The 21,640-nt window shown below is 36.5% G+C and overlaps 1 protein-coding gene across 8 annotated transcripts in view; it reads right to left on the reverse strand.

Moving 5' to 3' along the window:
• RPS6KC1 (ribosomal protein S6 kinase C1) overlaps positions 1-21,640 on the reverse strand; it is a 179,985-nt gene that overhangs the window by 18,385 nt on the left and 139,960 nt on the right. For all 8 annotated transcript variants that reach the window (XM_077902148.1, XM_077902147.1, XM_077902145.1 and 5 more), the window contains 2 exons: positions 11,587-13,182; positions 11,226-11,315 (listed from right to left, as the gene is read on the reverse strand). In XM_077902148.1, coding sequence (XP_077758274.1) covers positions 11,226-11,315; positions 11,587-13,182 — 1,686 coding nt within the window. The remainder of the gene's footprint in view (positions 1-11,225; positions 11,316-11,586; positions 13,183-21,640) is intronic.

Raw genomic sequence — 21,640 nt, forward strand, 5'->3', positions numbered from 1 at the left:
GGTAACCCATATTGTCAAAGGGCTGACTAAAACACAGAGTAAGAGAGTTTTACAGTCCTTATGATAATCAATTTGCTACGTCTCCCTCTTATAGCCAAAAATGATAATGTTAACCTGACCCCAAAACTGTAGCTATAACAATCCTTACTCCTCAAAAATACAGGAGCAAAAAAAACTGAAAGCTCGGGCTTAAGAAATCATAAAATGTCTATACCTGCATGAGAAGTGAAGGAAAAGAAGTATACACTTCTCCTTTCAGACAGTATTACTGAAATCATGACATATACTTAAGCACAGGCACAGGCCCTGCCTCTTAGGACTAACTACATAGTTTAAACCACATGGATTTGCCAAAGACATGACTCAAAAATAACCAAAGATAATGATAAAACTATGTTGGAAATTGTACAGAAATTTTAAAAAGCTAGAAAATGTGTGTCAAATTCATACTTTAAAGACCAACCTTTCTACCAAAGCTTTACAAAGATGAATCAACTTGCTTTTTAAGCAATTTGGTACCCTCAACATCCCAAATTCAGAATTTACTTTTCTTTAAGGGTTTGTTATTATTATACTGCTTGATAAATAAGGGCATCTGCTATTCAACATTTAGTTCTTTGATGGATTTGATAAGGCACACTTTCAGACTGATAACACCACTTGCTTCTATTCCTTGGTTTTTCACCAAGGGAGGCCCACACAGATCATCTCATCCTCCCACTTTACCCTTACTAACAGAACAGTTGCCTAGACCCATTGCAAAAATCTCCAGACAACTCCATAACCTCCCCCTGCCAGTATGTTCTGTTGTTGCTATCTTCCTTATAGGATATGGTAGGAAATATAGTAAGTTCAGAATTTTCTTAGAAGAGAATTTCACATATAGAAAAATTCTATTTTCACTTAGGAAAAGTTTTTAAATATTTCTCCCAAACTGTTTTCTACCTACACTTTTTTAAGTAAATAGAATCTTAGAAGCCTCACTTCTTTTCACTCAAAGTTTTAGTAACTGTGAAACAATTAAGAGATCATATAAAACTCAATGAAAAAGCAACAAATGTTGCAAATAAAGTATTTATATAACAGTCAAATTAAACCAATATTTAGATGGTAGAAGAATTTGTCCCATAAATGATATAGCACTTTATCCAAATATCTGAATGATGGAACAATTTTAAAGGCACAGGTCTATGCAATAAATTAAAATGATAATCTGTAGTAAGTATACTTTGGGGGTTAAGGGGAGATATAGTTTTCTAATGCCATGGAGTTTTTTAAAAAATGATTTTAGGGAATGCGCGGGTGGCTCAGTCAGCTAAGCATCCGCCTTTGGCTCCGGTCATGATTCCAGGATCCTGAGTCCTGCATTGGGCTCCTTGCCCAGCGGGGAGCCTGCTTCTCCTTCTGCCTGCCGCTCACACTCTCTATCACTCCCTCTCTCTCTCTGACAAAATCTTTGTTTAAAAAAAAAAATCTAAATATCTGACTTTAAGGATTGCAATTCTCATTTTTGGAAAAGAAACACAAGTAACACAAAATATATTAGCTTTTAGAATAAGAGATCTTTGGTGAATAAAACAATATAAAATTAAGCCACAATGGCCTTCGATAGGAATAGAAAAAAGCAAAAAAGAAAAAGAAAATCTGATCTATCATTAGCAACATACTTGGACCAAGGAAAAGAACATCTTTCTTCTGCAATGAGCATTCCATGTCAGCTAGAGCATGGAAACATTAGTACTGTGTTCCTACACAGACAATCTTTCCCTGCAGCATCTGTTGCTAATTGAAAGGGACTAGAATTACAAAATTCTAGTCAATTTCTCTCACCAGCTCTTGCTGTGTATAAAGATTTTCTATGCAGGGGCTGAGCATTAGTCTTCCACTACAGCTGATGACTGAAGAACAAAGAGAAAGTAACACAGAAGAAAGCTTTTTTTTTTTTTTTTAAATCCAACAATATATGGAACTAAATGATGAGAAGAGAAACAACTAAGCACATCTTTTGTTAGTGTGGTAAATTACAATTCTAATAAAACAACTATTCACCTATAAATGTCTATTAACATTCTAGGTAACCAATTGTATATACGTCTTCTGTTTGGGTAGTCTCTCTTTTTCTTTTTTAACATAAGTCTTCAAAATTAACTGTCAATACTATACCAATTATGTCTTCTATTTCTAGTTCCTGGGCACAGGGCCTGGGACACAGGAGGCACTTAATATTTGTTGAATAAATACATCCATCTTGTGTTCTGTAGCACTGTTCATTCAAGGCGTTCAAAGCATCTACAAAGGCCTCATCACATTCATTTTCCTTAAGTCCCATTGAGCATTGAGGTCTACATCAAGTCCTTTCACACTTTTATATGTTGTAGGCTAGAAAGTTTCTAACATTATCCAAAGCCCACCCTGGCTGCTGGATGAAACGCAGATTTAAGCCAGGTGAGAAAAGAGGGCAGTCAGTTGATGACTGCACTGGTCCAGGTAAGAGATGCTGGTGGCTTAAAGAGGGTGGATGCCGTCCAATGCTCCCTGCTGCAGAGCACAGTGACCAGTATGGTTTATTCCCACAGGGATGGTGTGTGGCAAGGGGAAACGCTGAACAGCCCTGGCAGCAGGAAGAAGACAGGACTGGGAGGTAACTCAAGGTCGCCTGTGCCCCTGTTCAATGTGAGGAATCCAGGTACAGGGTCGTCTATAAGGTGCTACAAGTGTGTAAGCTGCCTACCATATCCGCTGTGAGTCTGGTGGAGGAGGTCATTAGCATCAGTCAGTATTCTTTTTTTTTTTTTTTAAGATTTTATTTATTTATTCATGAGAGACACAGAGAGAGAGAGAGGCAGAGACACAGGCAGAGGGGGAAGCAGGCTCCATGCAGGGAGCCCAACGTGGGACTCGATCCCAGGTCTCCAGGATCACGCCCAGGGCTGAAGGCAGCGCAAAACCGCTGAGCCACCCGGGCTGCCCAGTCAGTATTCTTTTAATGTCATCAGACGCAAATTCACTTAAGTACACTGCAGGACCAAATACACTAGTTTCCCAAGGGTATTATTTTAGATATAGAGACAAAATTTTTTTTAAGTTTTCACAAACAAGACACACGTTGCTACTAAATGCAAAACTACAGCCGTTATCAACTAGGAGAGTAAAGTTTCATTTTAATTCCAGGGTTGAATTGTTTCTCTAATACCTATGAACTACATTATCAAAGTTTAGGCATTTAAAGTTTAAAAGTCTGAAGGTACACAAGTGTTCAAGAGGAAGTGTATTTTAAATGAAAGAATCTGGACAGAAGAAATGTAGCTTGCCTAAGGGCTCACATCTCTTAGGCAGATCTTAATCCTCAGAGGGACAGACTGGCTAGAGCCTGAAATTTGCACTTTGTAGGCCATTATTTCAAATGAGCAATTTGCTCCCTTTTTTTTTTTTTAAGATTTTATTTATTTATTTATGAGAGATACAGAGTGAGAGAGGCAGAGACACAGGCAGAGGGAGAAGCAGGCTCCATGCAGGGAGCCCGATGTGGGACTCGATCCTGGATCTCCAGGATCACACCCTGGGCCAAAGGCAGGCGCTAAACCGCTGAGCCACCCAGGCTGCCCTGCTCCCTTTTTCCCACATTTTATCCTACTTTAGAAAACGGTGGCTGCCCACTTCTCCATTCTACGTTCCATAAAGTCTTCCAACACGGTACCCAACTGATTATTCAAATACCTTATTTGTTGAGTAAGATGTATGAACTACTTAAAAGTTGCCAGTATCACACTCTTCTCGTTCACTGGAGTATCATCCAGAGAAGGCCAGTGACAGAAGCTAGCACTTTCCAGAGAGAAGAGTCTGCAGCAGCTAGAGCTCTGCTCCTCACAGCACCACGAGGTGATGGGAGAACTGTGCCGCTCTACCTCCCTGACATACTTGTCTTCTTGGCTCCTCCCAGGCTCTAGCCTTGCTTCCTACCACCACCTCATTATTAATCCAGATGTTTTTCACATATTTTAATTACCTGAAACTCTGGGCCAGTTGTCTTGTGGGGACTCCAACATCACACTCAGAGAATTTAGGTTAGGCTTGACCAAATACCTAATTCTGCTTTTTTCCCATTATCCTGCTCTGAATTTCTTGTTGTGGGGGTGACCTGGCAACCATATGCTGAGCTTTCCTGCAACTATCTGCATAAGTTGTGTCTAAACTCGATTTAACTTGATTCAGCATTCCAGAGCTAAGAATTACCTGTTCAAGGGAGTTTATAGGTATCATTACTATACCATCTTCTTGTGAGATAAAATAAGAAATGGGTAACCACCATATGACTTCTGGTTGACTGATTATAATTCTGAGCTCTACACAATCTTGCTTACTCTCTCACCCTGCGTTTCTAGTAGGAAAAAAAAAAAAAAAAACCCAACAGCATGCTCCATTTTCCATTGATCATATCACACAACTCCATTCTGAATAGCCATCGGGTGTCACAGTGTTACCCAACCAAAGCCATTAAAGTTGATTGATGAGAAAAAGGCTAACTGAAAATTGTGAAAATGATGGACGCAGTTCCCACCCCTCTCTCTCCAGTGCTGTTGCTGTGTTAGGCAAGCAGAGCTTCATGCACCACTATTAAAGGAGCTTAAGGAGTCCCATTTGCTTTGTCATCAATTTTTTAAAACCTTAGCATTTTTAAACATTTATTTGAAGGAAGCATTTGTGAATAATTGCTTGGAAGGAGAAAGCCCTGGTTACTTCATGGAGATTCAAACTGACAAGATTTTTTACATGGTATAGAAACTGATGATTTGGTCAAAGTAGCTAGCCAACAGCCCTGGAACATAATGTTTAGGACTCAGCATTACCCCTTCTGCGTTAAACATTAGAGGTAGGAGCACCTGGGTGGCTCAGTGGTTGTGTCTGCCTTTGGCTCAGGGCATGATCCCCAGGTCCTGGGATCAAGTCCCACATCAGGCTCCCTGCATGGAGCATGCTTCTCCCTCTTCCTATGTCTCTGACTCTCTCTGTCTCTCATGAATAAATAAATCTTTAAAAAAAAATCAGAGGTAAGAGATAGTTTTCCTCTTTATAACAATATGGTAGTGAGGCCAAGTAATTGAACAGTTGCCAAAAATCAACTTAAGCCTGAAAATCTAGAAGCATTACAATGCAGCTATTACTTAAAACTTTAAGTTATCTAGTCTCATGTTCCTCTTTTAAAAAAGAATCTGTCCAAGATCATAAAGAAAAAAGTTTGGAGTAAATAAGAGGTTAAAACTAACTTCCTTTTAATAATCTAAAGCTTGATATATCTCCAATATATCAGTTATGAAACATACAGAGATCTTGTATTTCACCTCTTCTGCATGAAAATATTTTTAACCGGCTCTTAAAAATGCTCAGTTCTAACAGCTGAAGAATTTCTTCTCTTGAAAAGAGCTAATGTGTTATTCACTAAGATGGCAAATAACAAGGATGGAACACTTTGCTATTACTCTGCCTCATTCCCATCAGTAGGAACAAACCACATTTTGTCCTAATGAGAAGAATAATTTCAGAATGGGTCTATTTCAACATGGAGTGACCTTAATGCAGAGATGAAGATGACTGGCCCATCACTGGGGGATTTGTGAGGGATCCAAGATACATTCTATCGAGGGATGGATCCCAAGGTCCCAGACCTTCAAACTAATATAAAGCAAGTATTTCATCTTTCCATCAGGAGGGACTTGCCTGGACACGGTTATTTTTGAGTTGACTTGAAGTTCTTTTTGCTTATCTTCATATAACTCTATATTCCTGGCACAAGCTTCATCAATACACAGAGGTGAAATGCATCAGGGAATTTTCTTCAGTTTAAAATTTTCACTATTCTATGGCAAACTTAATAAGTTACTGGTTCTCCCAAAGAAGATATAGATTTGGTCTTTATGACAATAAGAGCTAAAGGCAGAGGATTAAAAGTACTTGCTAATCGTTTATGGAAAACGTTAAAACATCTATCATGTATACGAGAGATACTGGTGGAGTTTTGCTTTAGGATAAATTAAACAAAAGAGTTAGTGTTTGAAAGATAATGTTTAAATATTAACCACAAATATTTTACCCTTTTAAAAATTATTTCTATAGTTCCCTCTTGCCTTTTTCTTCTTCCTCCTTTGGGGAAAAAAAAAGTTTAAAGCCTACACCAGGGATATAATCATATTTCCTGCTTATACTGTTATTATTTCAAAATACACATCTATATTCATTTGGTTTCTCTTTGCATTCCTTCATGTTTGGTGAAGTTACCCAGGACCCAAAAATTCTCATATCCAAATGACTCTTTCTTCCTTAAACAATTTTGTTGAGGATCTTGGCAATCAAATTTCACCCTATTCAAAAGGTGTCTTGGCTTTTCCCCTCCAAATGAAAATACTATCCATAAACCCCTCATTTCTACATCATATATATTATGTAAACACTCTATAAATGAGTAAAAATATATATTTAGAAAGTCCTCAAGTGAAGTAATTATTTTCACCCCCCACTAATATTAGATAAGAAATCAGTATTTATCCTTGGGCAAAAAAAATTCTTCCTTAATAAAATGAACTTGAATTCTGACATTTTGTGTAAGAAGTGTATTAGATGACTTGATATCTGGATCTTTTTTATACTCAACAAATCTATTTTACTAGTGATAAGTTAAGGTCTAGAAAGTCTTAAATAACATGCAATGAGTTAACGTCTGATGTAGGACAAATACTAAAGGGTGGTAATTCTCAATTCCACCTTAATATTCTAAATTTTAAACTTATGATGGCCTCATATTTTAAACCATCCATGGTCTGAGTCCTAGATCTAAAGTATCAGATACATAAGTATCATATAGAGCACCACACTTAAAAAGCAACAAATAACATGTAAGACACATTTATGAAAAAGGACAGAGGAGACTACCCTCAAAAAATATATTCATGGACTATTTGATAAAGTCAGGCTAGAAGAGCAAAGAGTGGTAGTAAATAAACGTCATGCTCTAAAACTGAATTTTGCAGATAGTTTTCAGCATGATTTTTCTATGTTTCACTTTTCACTGTCAGCTGTGAGCTGTTTCCAAGTGTGAAATCGCCTAAGAGAGGAAGCAAAGCTGTCATTTGACATCTGGGAGCGTGGAGATTGGACTGCAGTAAAAAGCATTTTGGACTTCTTCAATTTACACACATATTCACCTATAAATTCTCAAGTCTGAAAAGTATTCAACGAGAAATGTCAATGTAAATTTCAAGCATTTATAAAAGGCTCATAATGGAGTGGAAAATAAAGGTGAAGGACACACACTGATAGGATACCATATCAACTTGTGAAGACCAGAATGAGAAACTTAAGTGATTATATTAGCATAATAACGAACATATAAACAATTTTACTCACTTGCCTTAGATAACGTATTAAACTTTCAAATATAGTCTTGTATTTTATATGCTTACTATTAGAGGTTCTATTTTCTAGCTGCTTTTTTATGATGAGAGTCAAGACTTAAGGAAAAAATACTGGTAAAAGAAATACTTTCTTGACACTTTATTCTTCCTTTATACTTAAAACACTGTAACAAAAATTTATTTTATGTTATGATAAATGAATAGTTATGAGACAGCACATAAAATCCTGTGTGTGTGTGCGCATGCGCAGAAATACAGAAATAAAATCAGAGTAGCTACAAGGAAGTCCTCCAGAGGAGAATAATCAAGTTACTCCAATTTTTATTCTATAACTTCTCACAACGAAAAATAGGAGAACCTGTCTCAAAGTCTCTTGATAAAGTATCTAATGGTCTCCTAATATGGAAACTAGACAGTGTTGTGTTTATGTTGTCACGCTAGACAATCTATTCCCACTTTGGAGTCTATTCTTTGCTTTTTCCCTTCCTGAACTCTGTCCTGTGTTTCTCTCGTATGAAAGGAACCCATTTACCATGAATGATGTTTATTTAAAATAAAACCTTTCTAGAGAATCATCCTATATAATCTAAGGATTCAAAGTGAAGCTAAAAGGAATGGCTTCTACTTTGAAAACAGGGCTGGGTTTGATCAGTGAATTCGTATTCTCAAGACCCTCTTGATCGGCCAGCAGCTGCAGCCATTTATTTGCTGGCTTTTTCACAGATGTAGACAGAGAAAGCTCCATGGGTTTTGTCTTTTTGTTATCGGACTTGTTTTCTTTACTATAAAAAAGTGGCAACTTTTTAAGAGAGTTCTTCGTGTTGTTGTAGAAACTTGTGAACATCAGATATCCTTGGTAGTACACATTGTTGAAAGGACTGTGACTTTTTAAAATCGGAGATCGCAAAGTTGGCAGAAAGTATACTTAAATAACAGAAGGTGATCATTTGCATTTCAAAATTTATCTATCTTGCTTTTCCCCTCAATTAGACCAAAACATGTTGATTCACAGGTTTCTGTGTGTGTGTTGTTTCTTTTTTAAACTTATTTATAGAGCAGAATAATGGCCCCCCTGCTAGTTTGGCATGTGCTCAGGTTTCTGTCCATGTAAATCGAATCTGTTACTGGAAATTTTTCTCAAAATATAAAGGCACATCATCCACAAGATGAAAAGATACACTGCTGATACTATAAAGTACAGGGCAGGTGGATCATGTTTTTAGGACAAATATGTGATAAGGATTCCCAGGAGGGAGGAGGGGTCGGGGTAGAGGTTGCATGCTGTTTAAACAGAAGTGGATCGTTCTCATCACAATCTTATGACAACTTTACTTTCTAACCAAACATCAGCTGCTTACCATGCTTTAGAGTTACTTGGACAATAATACTAAGGTTAGAGTTGGAAAACGGAAAGGCAGAGGGGATGTGGGAGAGAATTACTGCAACCCTTCAGTGTTTCTAAGGGCAGACCAAAAGATGACTAAGTACTCTCTGTCTCCATGTGTTAATGGATTTGTGACTTTTAGGCAATGAAATATTAGCATATTAGCATTGCACCCACCCTTCGAATAGAAGAGGAGAGCCTACTTACAGTTTTTATCAGTAGTAGGGCTATTTGCTTTTGAAACAAATGGTAATTCACCATTTTTTTGGTCCTAGTTCCCCTTGCATGATAAGCAAGAGGAGGGAGAACATGGACTTAACTGAGTTCTGTAACTCTCTGGGTTTACGATCATCTACATAACAACACCAGCTTTACTTTTCAGTGAAGGCCATTCCTGGTTTTGTTTCTTCCCTCGTTGATAAAACAAATTAATGAGCCCAAAGAATAGAAGAAGAGACTTTCCACATTGTTCAATGCATGCCATAATGCTAGGACACTTTTGCAAATTCACAAAGCTTGAAAGTACAATTCTTTCATGCAAATAATTAAAACAAAGCCCTTCTTCAGATGACAGCTTTTTTCAAACGTTAGTGAAGGGCAACCTGGAAGAGGACAGCAAAAATCCATTAATGGTAGACTGCCACCTGCTGGTAAGGTGTGAGCATTGTGATTTCCGGGGAAAGGCTTAAAAAGGAAAATTTGGAAACTGATCTGGATTAAATTCAGTATTTCAATACACAAAATTAAAAGTATGTATTTGTTGGTGAATGTAGTATAGCTCTGGCCCACATATATTAAAATTCTCTAGATGCTATGAATGCTAAATGTGACTGTATGTTGAAGAAACAATTTGCTAGAATGGCAAAGGATGACCCTATAGTTTTCAATAAAAGAGTGAAAATAAAAATAGTAAATAAGGTGTCAGTTATAAACATTAAACAATGTCTCATAAACATTTGGTTTTGATGTGAGGTTTATATTTTACTTCACTTCTGGATTTAATAGGTTTCATTAAAAAAGAACTCCCAGACTTAATTTTGATCCTAAAACCTCCCAAATTCATTACAATTAATATATGTACTTATGTACATTGGTACCTAAAATGTTATTATCAAATTAGAAAAGGATGTGAGTAAAAAAAAAAAAAAAAAAAAAAAAAAAAAAAAAAAAAGAACCAGATAACCATAACAAAGTGATTTCACTATGAAATGAAATTATTTTTGTTATCCCATTAACTAAATCATACTAATAAGCCTTCAAAAAACAACATAATATTATCTACTTGAGAGAAACAAAAAATGTGGGCATGCTCTATTGCCCCTAGGAAGAAATAAAATCAAATACCCCTAATTTGAGGGAAGAAGAAAGAAAGAATATAATAGTAAGAAAAAATCCAAATCGTTGGTTTCAGGAAATAGTTTTAGGATATTTGCTTCACAGGTTGAAAAACTTCGCTATTCCCCAATACAGATATAATTCTTAACAATGAAGGTTGTAACTAAAAACAATATAGCTCTTTCAATCCTAATTATAATCATTTCCCATTATGCAGGGAAACAATGTTAGCATCAATAATACACTGGTTAGCTAGGAAGCATTAAATACTGTATTAATCAACAACTAAGCAGATCATGTCAACATAATCAGCTTGAACCTCCTTTGAAAGCCAGTGGGGTGACAAGTGAAGCAACTTTGACCATCCAAAGAGGCTGAAAGCTAGGCAAAAGGTGAACGAACTTTGGATTCAAATATAGCCCCATCTGCACTGACAGAGACACTAACTCAAATCCAATTCAGACGCTTAAATGACCTGTAATTATCAGCAAAGGATCTAACACACCCCAGAAAGAAATCTCTAATTTAAAAAAAATAAAGACAATGCCGTAAGAGCAAGAGAAACCTGTTGTGTCAAATATTTGGCTAAGCTGGCTATTTTAAACCAAGAAGAACATGCTTCTTAAAATGTCTGAGATACAGAAAGGACTCTCAAATCTGCTCTACCATGCCAGCTTGACTCATCACTTAAGTCACAATATTGCATTTTTTAAAAATTCCACATTTTGCCAATTTTTATCCTTAGGGATTTTACCTCTTTCATCAACCTCTCATATCTTAATAAAACCATCCATTTAAAGAGGCTTGGGGTATTTAAAGGTCTTTCTAAACAGTAAGAAGTTAAGACATTTCTAAGAACTCACTGTCAGTTCTAAGAGAAGTACAAACCTGTTTAACAACAACAAATACACACACACACACACACACACCTCTATGGAATATATAATGGTTTTATCCCCAAATTTTCTCTTTTGAAGGATTAAAGAGATACTCAAACCCAACACATATGTGAACTGTTAGTGAAAAATACAACTTCTATAAAGAAAGGAAAGCTGCCGAACTACTTTTTCAAGTGAAACATTTTAGGAGATTGCTCTAACCTGGGGCACAGTACATTCTCTCTATGGCATCGCTGTCACAGGAATCTTCAACCTCACTCCACCTGCTAAAATACGTTAGCTGAATGTGTCCTAAAAACAAAACGACAGGAGAAATCAAAACATTTTTCTCTTCCATTTTCTGCAGAAGTGAACTGTAATTACTCCTTTTGTAGCTAAAAACAGTATCATTAAGAATAATGGCATCATTAAGTACTAGAAGCTATTACTGGGGGTGAATTTGCCGCACTGATAATGAAGCTCTAGACAGGAAATGAAGATACTAATTACAAGATAAAACGCCTACTCAGTTAATTGGAAGCAACAGCGAATAAAAAGAAATGCATTTGCAAAAGTTCCTGACCTCTATCATTCAATAAGATGTTGTTTGGGTTCAAATCGCGGCACACAATTCCCTCTCTATGTAAAGCATCAAGGGCTACCACCATTTCAGCTGCCCATCTTTGAATGCAGCCCTCGGGGATGTAAAACCTGGAGTTTAGTGCTAATTTTTTATCAAGGTCCTCAAAAAGCTGATGTATTTCCTTGTCTCCTTCTAGTGCTAATCCACTCTCCCCCTTAGTCGCTGAGTCTCTCTGAAATAAAGTCAGTTCCTCTTTAGCCAAATCCTCAGTTTGATCTGTAAACAGCAATACTTCTTCAGTTTTTAAAGTGTCTGTGTTTACATTATATTCATTAGCACCTGAGAGTGGGTTAGAAATACGGAATAAGCTTTCTTCAGTGTTGTTTGCAGTCACTGCCGACTCAACCACTCCAAGTCCTTGGAAGTTAGGATCTGAGCTATGTGACAAAGACATGTCTCCTGAACTACTATGATCAACAGCTGCTACAAATAACATCCCAAGATCCCCCTGTGCATTGTGTTTCTCTGCTATACTATGGGATTTAGGCCTAGAAGGATCACTCAATTCCTCTGTGCCTTCTTCCTCACTTGCTTGGCATTGTTCAGTACTAAGCCTGAGGCATAAAACATCAGGGGCTTCCAATAGTTTACTTTCAATTATGCCTATATTAGTCTGTGTAAACTTAGTAGGTCCCACTGCTGCACCATCTTTGGTTGCCTCCAATTCACCAGGTAGATTTACAAGAAGATCAGGCCTTCCTTCATCAGTGCCAATGACATCATCAAAAGCAGCATCTTTAAAAGAAATAACTGGGACAGAGTCATCTGAGCCCCTGCTAATGGTGTCCTGAGCTATAAACTCTATCTTGCTTTCACTAGTAGTGAAACTCCTGGAAGTGCTGTCTCCATCTGGAAGAGTGAAAAATGGTTTCAAAGGCTCTGACTTTAGACTATACAATTTTTCTCCAAAATCAAGGCCTAGGAGTTCACTAGTGCTATCCTTACTATCTATCCTAAAGAATTCCATGGGACTGTTTTTAGATCTATTAAGGGAATCTGACGTTCCTGGAGAACTAATTGCTTCTACGGCATCATCTCCAGCAAAGAACTTCAGCTCGTGAGCCATCTGCTGGGTGCTGGGGCTGTCACTGTCAGCAGCAAGGTGTGTTGGGAAGCTTTCAATAACTTTGGTATCAACACCATTCCCTCCAATCTTCATGAAAGACTCTTCATTCAATGACCCTGGTTCAATCTTTTCTTGCCCATATTCATTGCATAATGTCAAATAACTAGTAGTGCATTCTTCTTCTGAACTTGAGCCCGAATCTGGCCATTTTGGAGAGCTATCTTGGCCTTCTTCATCTTGGTTGCTATCATCTTGAGAGCTTGGAGTAAGACTAGTCTTCAAAGGCAAAACTTTATGCATGGTTCCACCATCACTTCCTCTGGATTCAAAGCTGCTGCTGTCCTGAGGACTAGAAGTTGGCTGTTGCAGGTGAACTTTAGTAAGTGTAGATTTTTTCACTTCCCCGATGTCAAAGCTTTCTTCAGGGCTTCTGTTTAGAAACTTACTGATATATGACCAGAGTTTGCCACCTGTGAACAAGTATAACCAAAAAAATGTTTAAGATCCCCAAAATAATGGCTACTTATTGAAGCCCTTAGAAAAACAAAGAGTATTCTAATAATCAACCCAAAACAAGTCAATGATATCCATTAATATCAAGTATGCTCTAAAACAAGCATTTTAATGAAATGCTTTCTTGTTATTGCAGACTGGTGAGTATAGTGTTAAACATATCTCCTGATACCAATTATCTTTTAATTGACAACCTATTTCTCCCTTGGAAATTAGTTTAACAAATACTAGAATGAAATCCCACAGCTAGCACACTGCTTTAAATATGATTTAGATGTTGAAACATCTGATTATGTTCTGGGTTGTCTATGTAATACTTTTTTCAAGCATGGCCCATTGGTCAAGTGGAAATACATAAACAAGTGCTACTTAAAATTGTATGTACTATAGTGGGGGGGAATCAACAATACTATTCCACTTTGAAAATATCCAGTTCAAAAAAAAAAAAAAAAAAAGAAAATATCCAGTTCAAGATTAGAAGGGAGATATGGCATCTTGTTTATAATTATGTCATTGTAAATGATATATTAATAACATTTTTCCCATTTTCCCCCTCACCATACATGTTGTATACTGTATAAAACCAAGTAAAGCAATTGAGGAAAATTAATTGGGCAACCATGAAAGAGGCCAGGTACTATAATTCTGATTTTGTATTCTGATACATATGAGAAACCTATAAAAAAGTAAAATCATAAAAAGCAATTTCAAGGAAAGCATAGAAATCAAATAAACACAAAGGAATCCAATGTTTTAACAGCAATACTTGTTATTTTACCTTCTTTCTCTTTTTTTTTTTTTTTTTAGTTTAAATTCAATTAGCATGTGATGTGATGAGCACTGAGTATTATATGCAACTGAAGAATAACTGAATTCTTTATCTGGAATTAATGATGTACTAAATGTTCACCTTATCTTTCTTGTTTTATGTTAACCATTAAAAATTCAACTTGGGGATCCCTGGGTGGCGCAGCGGTTTAGCGCCTGCCTTTGGCCCAGGGCGTGATCCTGGAGACCCGGGATCGAATCCCATGTCAGGCTCCCAGTGCATGGAGCCTGCTTCTCCCTCTGCCTGTGTCTCTGCCTCTCTCTCTCTCTCTGTGACTATCATAAATAAAAATTAAAAAAAAAAAAAAGAAAAAAAAATAAAAATTCAACTTGTTTCGCTCATTAGAATCTTTGAATAAATAACTATAATAAGTATCAAAAACCTACCAAAGCTTTACTGTATTACAAGAAGAATAGTTAAATTTGATCTAGAAATCCTGGAGCACCTGGGCGGCTCAGTGGTTGAGCATCTATCTGCTTTTGGCTCAGGTCATGATCCCAGAGTCCTGGAATTGAATCTGTATTGGGCTCCCTGCAGGGAGCCTGCTTCTCCCTCTGCCTATGTCTCTGCCTCTCTCTCTATGTCTCTCATGAATAAATAAATAAGTAAAATCTTTAGAAAAAAAAAAACTTGACCTAGAAATCTTATAAACAATAATTTATAGATGCATGTTTTGTGAAGATATAATAACTGTAGCTTCCAAATATGGGAAATAATGTGTTAAAAATAAATCCTTCTACTAACATGGAGAAGGCAACTTTTTTTCAGCACATTTTTAGTGTCCTTATTAAGTAAGCATCCTATACCAAGGGTAACAATCTCTGACAGTCAATTATATGTATAAAAAGGTCAGTGGATGCATCCCAAAAAATCTTCTTGTACTTTACACTTCATTTCATTTAGAGGAACTCAGTAAATACAAAAAGCACCCAGTACTGTGCCTACTATAGAGTAAGTGCATAATATGGGGTAGTTGTCATAATATTAATCCTAAGATACTCAGACAGCTCCTTTCCCCATGACCCAGTTAACAACCTTCCCCCTCTCCCTTATACTAATAATTAGTAGTATTGGACATTATGGTGTATAACTTTTTCCTCTCATTTTTTCCTAGCTAACTTTGTCCTCACTAGACTATGCCCCATATCATATTCAAATAAAATTTAAGGTTCATATATAGCTTTGAAACTCACTCACAAAGGAAGCTATGCATTGATTCCATCTTTTTTTCATCTTTTGACAACAGCCACATTCCTCTTATCACAAATACCCCTGTTGTGGCATGCTAACAATAAAGCCTGAACCTGAAGCTGGAATCCTTGTATAATCCAACTAAAACAACGTGTGTTGTTTTCCATCCTCCTAGATGGGGACTACTGTGAGGACAGGACCGTCTTTTTCATCTTTCTGTATCTACTGTCTAAACAGTGTGCAGGACATGACAGGCATTCAGTCAGTGCTTCTTTAACTCAGGTGATAACTCTTCAGAATGAGATATGCCAACACAAAGTAGACAGTCTCTGCAGTTGCAAAGTTCTAATAACAGCAAGAAACAGAACCTAGAGTAAAGTGCTAAGATAAGTTTCATTCATTCTTAGGCCAATTTCACCTGGATGAACTGCTGAAATCTAAACTTCCATGTGCTTAAATTCTTTCTTTTTCCCCCCAGATCACTTCCTCCTTCTGACCTCCAAGCCATTCTAACACAAAAGCTTTAGATCAAACTTAGATTATTTTTTCTCCCTTGTTCTTTCTGGCAAGTTTCCAAGTCCTATAGGATATGCCCATAATGGTTCACACAGCTTTCCTTTTCTACTGATTCCTCTGGCCAGTCTGCTTCCTGGAATAACTTTATAGCTACAATCAGGTGCCTGCTTTAACTCCTTTCTGCATCATTCTCTCATACTAATTGCTGTCCAATTAATCTTCCATTCTAGCACAGATTTTACATTTTTTCTTCATTCAAGAACCCAATCCCCTCTAGCTACTGAATGACGTACCAGCTCCACAGAGGCATTGAACCCCTCAGGAATACAAAGTGTCAAGCTATGGTTTGGTCCTCCCCCTCCACTCACCAAATAATTCCATCTGAACTGAATGTCTCCAAATATAACCCAGTGAGGGCTTTCACTCAAACTACATCGACCACTTAAAGAATTTTATTAGTTTCTCCAATATCTGCTTGTCAAAATCCTAACCAAATCTGTACAAATATTCTGGTTCCTCAGAATTTATTCTCTCTCTCTCTCTCTCTCTCTCTCTAATTTTAAAAAAGAGAATTTGTTTTCTGCTACCAATTTTTTGACATCCCCCTCAGGGGATATTACTCCTATCTTCTCTGAATCTTTTCTATCACTTAGTCCCTCTTATAACATTTAAAATATTCTGTTTCAAAAAAAATAAATAAATAAAAATAAAATAAAATATTCTGTTTCATATTAATATTACTTTTATACTTTTATCATCTCCTCTACCAGACTGCAGGGTCTTCATATCAACAAAGGAGAGAATTCTGCCTACATATAAAATAATATGTATTAAGTAAATACTTATGAAATTGGGTTTTAAAAAGATGACATCTTTCCAAGTATTTTGAAAATCTTTTAAGAATAAGGGTCTATAAATATTAATAATGTCATTATTTTGGGTCATGCTTTCTTCCTATTTTAAAACAAATACATGGTTTCATTTAAAAAATGTAAATGCAGAAGAGAAAAATTCAAAACCTACAAATCACCTATAAACACGAATAACTAGGGGCGTCTGGATGGCTCAGTTGGTTAAGCGTCTGACTCTTGATTTTGGCTCAGGTCATGATCTCATAGGTCGTGGGATCCAGCCCTACATCAGGCCACACTCAGTGAGGCGTCTGCTTGGGATTCTCTCTCTCCCCTCTGTCTTTTCCCCTACACGTGTGTGTATACACACACACCCACACACACAAACATACACGCTTTCTTTCTCAGATAAATGGATAAATCTTTTAAAAACACCAATATCAACTATTTGTACATTACATTTATTTTCAGGCTTTTTATTTGTGACTAACATCACATCATAAACATTTTCTAATTTTTATGAGACTATGAACTTCAATGGCTATGTAGCATATCCAAGGGATAGATATTATGAGGTATTTAAATGTTCATCTATTATTACACATTTACATTATTTCCAATCTCCTACTATTAGAATTAAAATAATATGTACTTTTACATGGAAGTACTTTATAACCTTGAAAACTCCAGAAATGAAAATACTAGATCAAAAAGCATGAATATGTTTAATGCTTCTGATATGTGTTACAAAACTGCTTTACAGGAAGGCTGTACCAGAATCCACTCTTATAATCAATGTGTGTTAATGCCATCTTCATAGCAACTTGCCCATATTGGATGTTAGCAAGTTGACCAATTTGATTAATCAAATACGTCTCACTTAATTTCCATTCTTCTCATTATTACATAGAATTTTTAAATGTGATGGTTGGCACTTTCTTTATGACACTTGTTCCTGGCCAAAACAAATGAATTGTAAAAACTGTGTTTTTCACTAGAGAGAACGAAACCATTTTAGCCCTTTTCCATTCTTTGCCCAGTTAAATTTAATGTTTGATACAGAAATATGGATACAAATTTTTTTTCTATCTCATACTTTTTTTCAGTTACAAAATCATGAAAATCACAAAACCTACAAGAACACATTATTTCCTTTGAAATTTCTCACTCACAAAAGCTGAGTGTGTTTTACTTTCTATCGAATTAATATCAGGCCTAATAGACAAGCTTACACAATTACACAACATTATTATTATAACATTAAAAACATTATCCTTGGGCAGCCCCGGTGGCGCAGCAGTTTGGCGCCGCCTGCAGCCTGGGGTGTGATTCTGGAGACACGGGATCGAGTCCCACATCGGGCTCCCTGCATGGAGCCTGCTTCTCCCTCTGCCTGTGTCTCTGTCTCTCTCTGTGTTGCACATGGATAAATAAATAAATTTAAAAAAAATTATCCTTAAAAAAAGCCCATTATTGCTAAATCTGAAAATATAATGTATTTACCTAATGTGTTTACAATTTTTAACTCTTTATAAATATGAATGACATCTTTCTAAGCCCCATAAAGCATATAAAATTTGGAAATACTAGCTATTTTAAGCTATGAAATTAGCAATTCATAAAGTTTAATAAAAATTCTGTCTCTCATTAAATTTTAATTTATTGGTTTTCTGAAAGATCACAAAGAATATCTGTTAAATTTGTTTGACCAGAATTAGGATTTGACTTTAATATATATGACAAATATTGCTGGAATACAATGACCAAAATCATTTTTTGAACCAGCAATTCTATGTCAAAAAACTCATGCTATAAAATTCTTAAAAAAGAAAGCAAAAATACACAAAGATATACAGTAAAAGTACAAGAAACAATTTAAGCACTAATTAATAAGGGAGTAGTTAAATAAGTTATGGTATCTGTACAACCAAATATTCTTTATTCAAAAAAACAACAGCAATATTTGCAAATATTTACATAGTGTTTACCATATGCCAGGCACTATTCTAAGTGCTTTAGATATATCAACTACTTAATCCTCACATCACTGTATGAGGCAGGTAATTATCACCCTTATTTTACAGATAAGGAAATGGAGGCACAAAATGTTAAATACCTTGCTCAAGGTCACACAAACTAACACAGTCTGACTCCAGAATCCTTGTTTTTAATCCCTATAGTGATCTCTCTTAATGCAGACCTATACATACTGATAAGGAAAGTTGTCCAAGGCACATTGTTAAGATGGGAGAAGAAAACAAGCCATAGAACAACATATAAGATCCATTTTATTTAACCAGACAGGTCAGTAGTATATGTTTATACACGTTGGAAAATTTCTCCCTATTTCTAGAGAGAACTGGACATTAAATGACAAGAAAGGGAGAATTTTTATATTTACTTTATATGCTTCTATATATAATTCAAATATATTGCTTTATATAGTTGTTTCATAATTTTTTAAAAAAGAATTCGTTAATAAAAAGAGAATCTTTTCACCCTCTGGGTCCCTAAGTAACTTGAGGCCAAGCCCATTCTCATTCCCCACCTATTTGGTGAATCCACATTTGCAGGCTTTTCCAGTCATTTCCTTCTAATCTAGGCATTTCACCTTTTCTCTGACCTACTCCGTATTCAGTAGTTATACACTGAGCACCTTCTATGTATGAAGTATGCTGCTAAATGCTGGGTTACAGATGATGAAAATGTCATAATCCCTAAGTTTAGGAACTTAAGGTTTTAATAACACACATTGTCTTGACTGAATACAATTATTTTCTCACCTTTTCTTCTCCAGAGTTAAAATAAGGAATTCATTAAGAGGAACAATAAACATTTCAATCCCTCCCCTAAAATCCTGTTTGGTTTATCCAACTGCCTACTCAACATCACCTGGACATTTCAGTAGCATCTCAAACTTCCAAGTCCAAAACTGACCCCTGATTTTTTTCCCTCTAAATCCACCCCTCCCATAGCTTTCTGCACCTTAGTAAAGGGGAACTCCATTCTTTCAATTCTGTAAGCCAAAAACCTTGCAGGTGTATAAAGCAGAATCATGTTAGTTCCATCTTCAAAATAAATTCAAATATCTAATCTAATAACCATTTCTCATGACCTCTACCATCAATGCTTTGTGCAAGCCACAATTATTTTCACCTGGATTGCTGCAAAAACTTCCAAAATTGGTCTCCTGCTTTCGCCTTTGCCCTCCTAGACTACATTTTCCATAGAGAGGCCTCTGTTCAATATCACTCCTCTTTTCAATATCCCTCAACGACTTCCCATCTATTCAGAATAAAAAATCAAGTTCTTGGGGCACCTGGGTGACTCAGTCAGTTAAGGCCCCAATTCTTAATATAAGCTCAGGTCATGATCTCAGGGTTGTGAGATCGAGCCCCACACTGGGCTCCACTCTGGGCATGGAGCTTGTTTAAGATTCTCTCTCCCTCTCCTTCTGCCCCCCATCCCTGCTCATGCTCTCTCTCTCTCTCAAAAAAAAAAAAAAAAAAAAAAATCAAGTTCTTAAAGTGGTGTATTAATACCACAGAGGATCAGAGGATCTCACTGCATTCCACATCTAAGTTCTTCCCATCCTGCTCTAGCCACGTAACCTTGCTGCTTCTTATACCCCAAGTATACTCTTGGTTCCAAGCCTATTTGTTCTCTCTTGCTGAGATGCCCTTCCCTCACATAGTCACAATGCACCCCCCCCCCCACTTCCTTCAGGTCACTGGCCAAAGTCCCTTTCTTAATTAGGTGACCACTCTAGATAAAATAGTAACCCCCACATCATCCTTTTGGCATTCCCTTTTCCCTTCTTTTATTTAAATTTTCGTCATAAAATTTATCTCCATCTGACATATATTTACTTATGTATTTGCTTATTGTTTGTTCTGCCTCTCAGTGTAATAAACTCCATGTAGGCAAAGTCCTCATCAGTTTTGTTCACTGCTGCATTAGAACTACTAAACCTGTATCCTACTAAGCACCAATATATTTCTGACTAAATGAATTAAAAATGGAAAGAAAATGAGTCCAAGAGACTTACGTGAATCTTGAACAGTCCTGTAAGCAGAAGGGAGCTAAAGCCACAAATCATAAATATTCAAGCATTCATATTAGAGAAAACAATTGTTCAACACTTATTTTTTCAGGAATAGCTATTTATACATATGAAAGCAATGTGTTTATGATATATCCACAACCTTCTAATTCACAGAGGTAACAAACACCACTAACATGTAAAAGATAGCACACTGCCCATCAAACAGTTAACCTGATTGCCCAAGCTAAAGCCAGAAAGTTCGCCTAGATTCTTTTCTCCCTAACCCAGAATCCATCACAGATCCCATTGAGTCTACTCTTAAAGCATAGCAGCTCTAACCCCAGCGAGCCATGCCACCATCATCTCTAGTCTAGACAATTCCTGCTTGTTTACTATTCCTTGCCTGTTTATATTCCATTTCCTATAGAATAGCCAGAGTGATCTTTTTAAAATGTAAATCAGATCTTGCCACTGCTTTAGATATCCAATGGTTTCCCAATACACTTGAATAAAAGCCAAAGTCCTTACCCTGCAGTATAAAACCCCTACCTATTTCCCCTGTAGCCTCATATATCAGGATTGCCCTGACCTACTACACTTCAACCAAATGGCCTTTCTTTTCATCAGATATTGTTTTTACCTTTGATTTCTTACACTGATTCCTTTACCTAGGATGTGCTTCCTGATTACATCCAAATGGTTACTTCTTTTGTCATTCAAAATTCCTCTTCTATGTCACCTTTGTAGAACAGGCTTCTTTGACTACCTAAAGTGTCCAACCTTGTTCTTTTATAAAGCTCACTGTGTTAGAGACCAGTGTAGTCCCCATTATTAGTCAATATTATCATACTTTTTTGGTTCTCTGTTTGACTCTTCACAAGAATGTAAGTTTCAAACGGGCAAGCTCTTTTCCTGTCTTGCTCATCTAAGAGAGAGTCTAGTACATAATACATGCTCAATAAATTTGCTGGATATTTAATGAA

The sequence above is a fragment of the Canis aureus genome, chromosome 6, assembly GCF_053574225.1.
Source record: "Canis aureus isolate CA01 chromosome 6, VMU_Caureus_v.1.0, whole genome shotgun sequence".
In the NCBI taxonomy this organism is placed as follows: domain Eukaryota; kingdom Metazoa; phylum Chordata; class Mammalia; order Carnivora; family Canidae; genus Canis; species Canis aureus.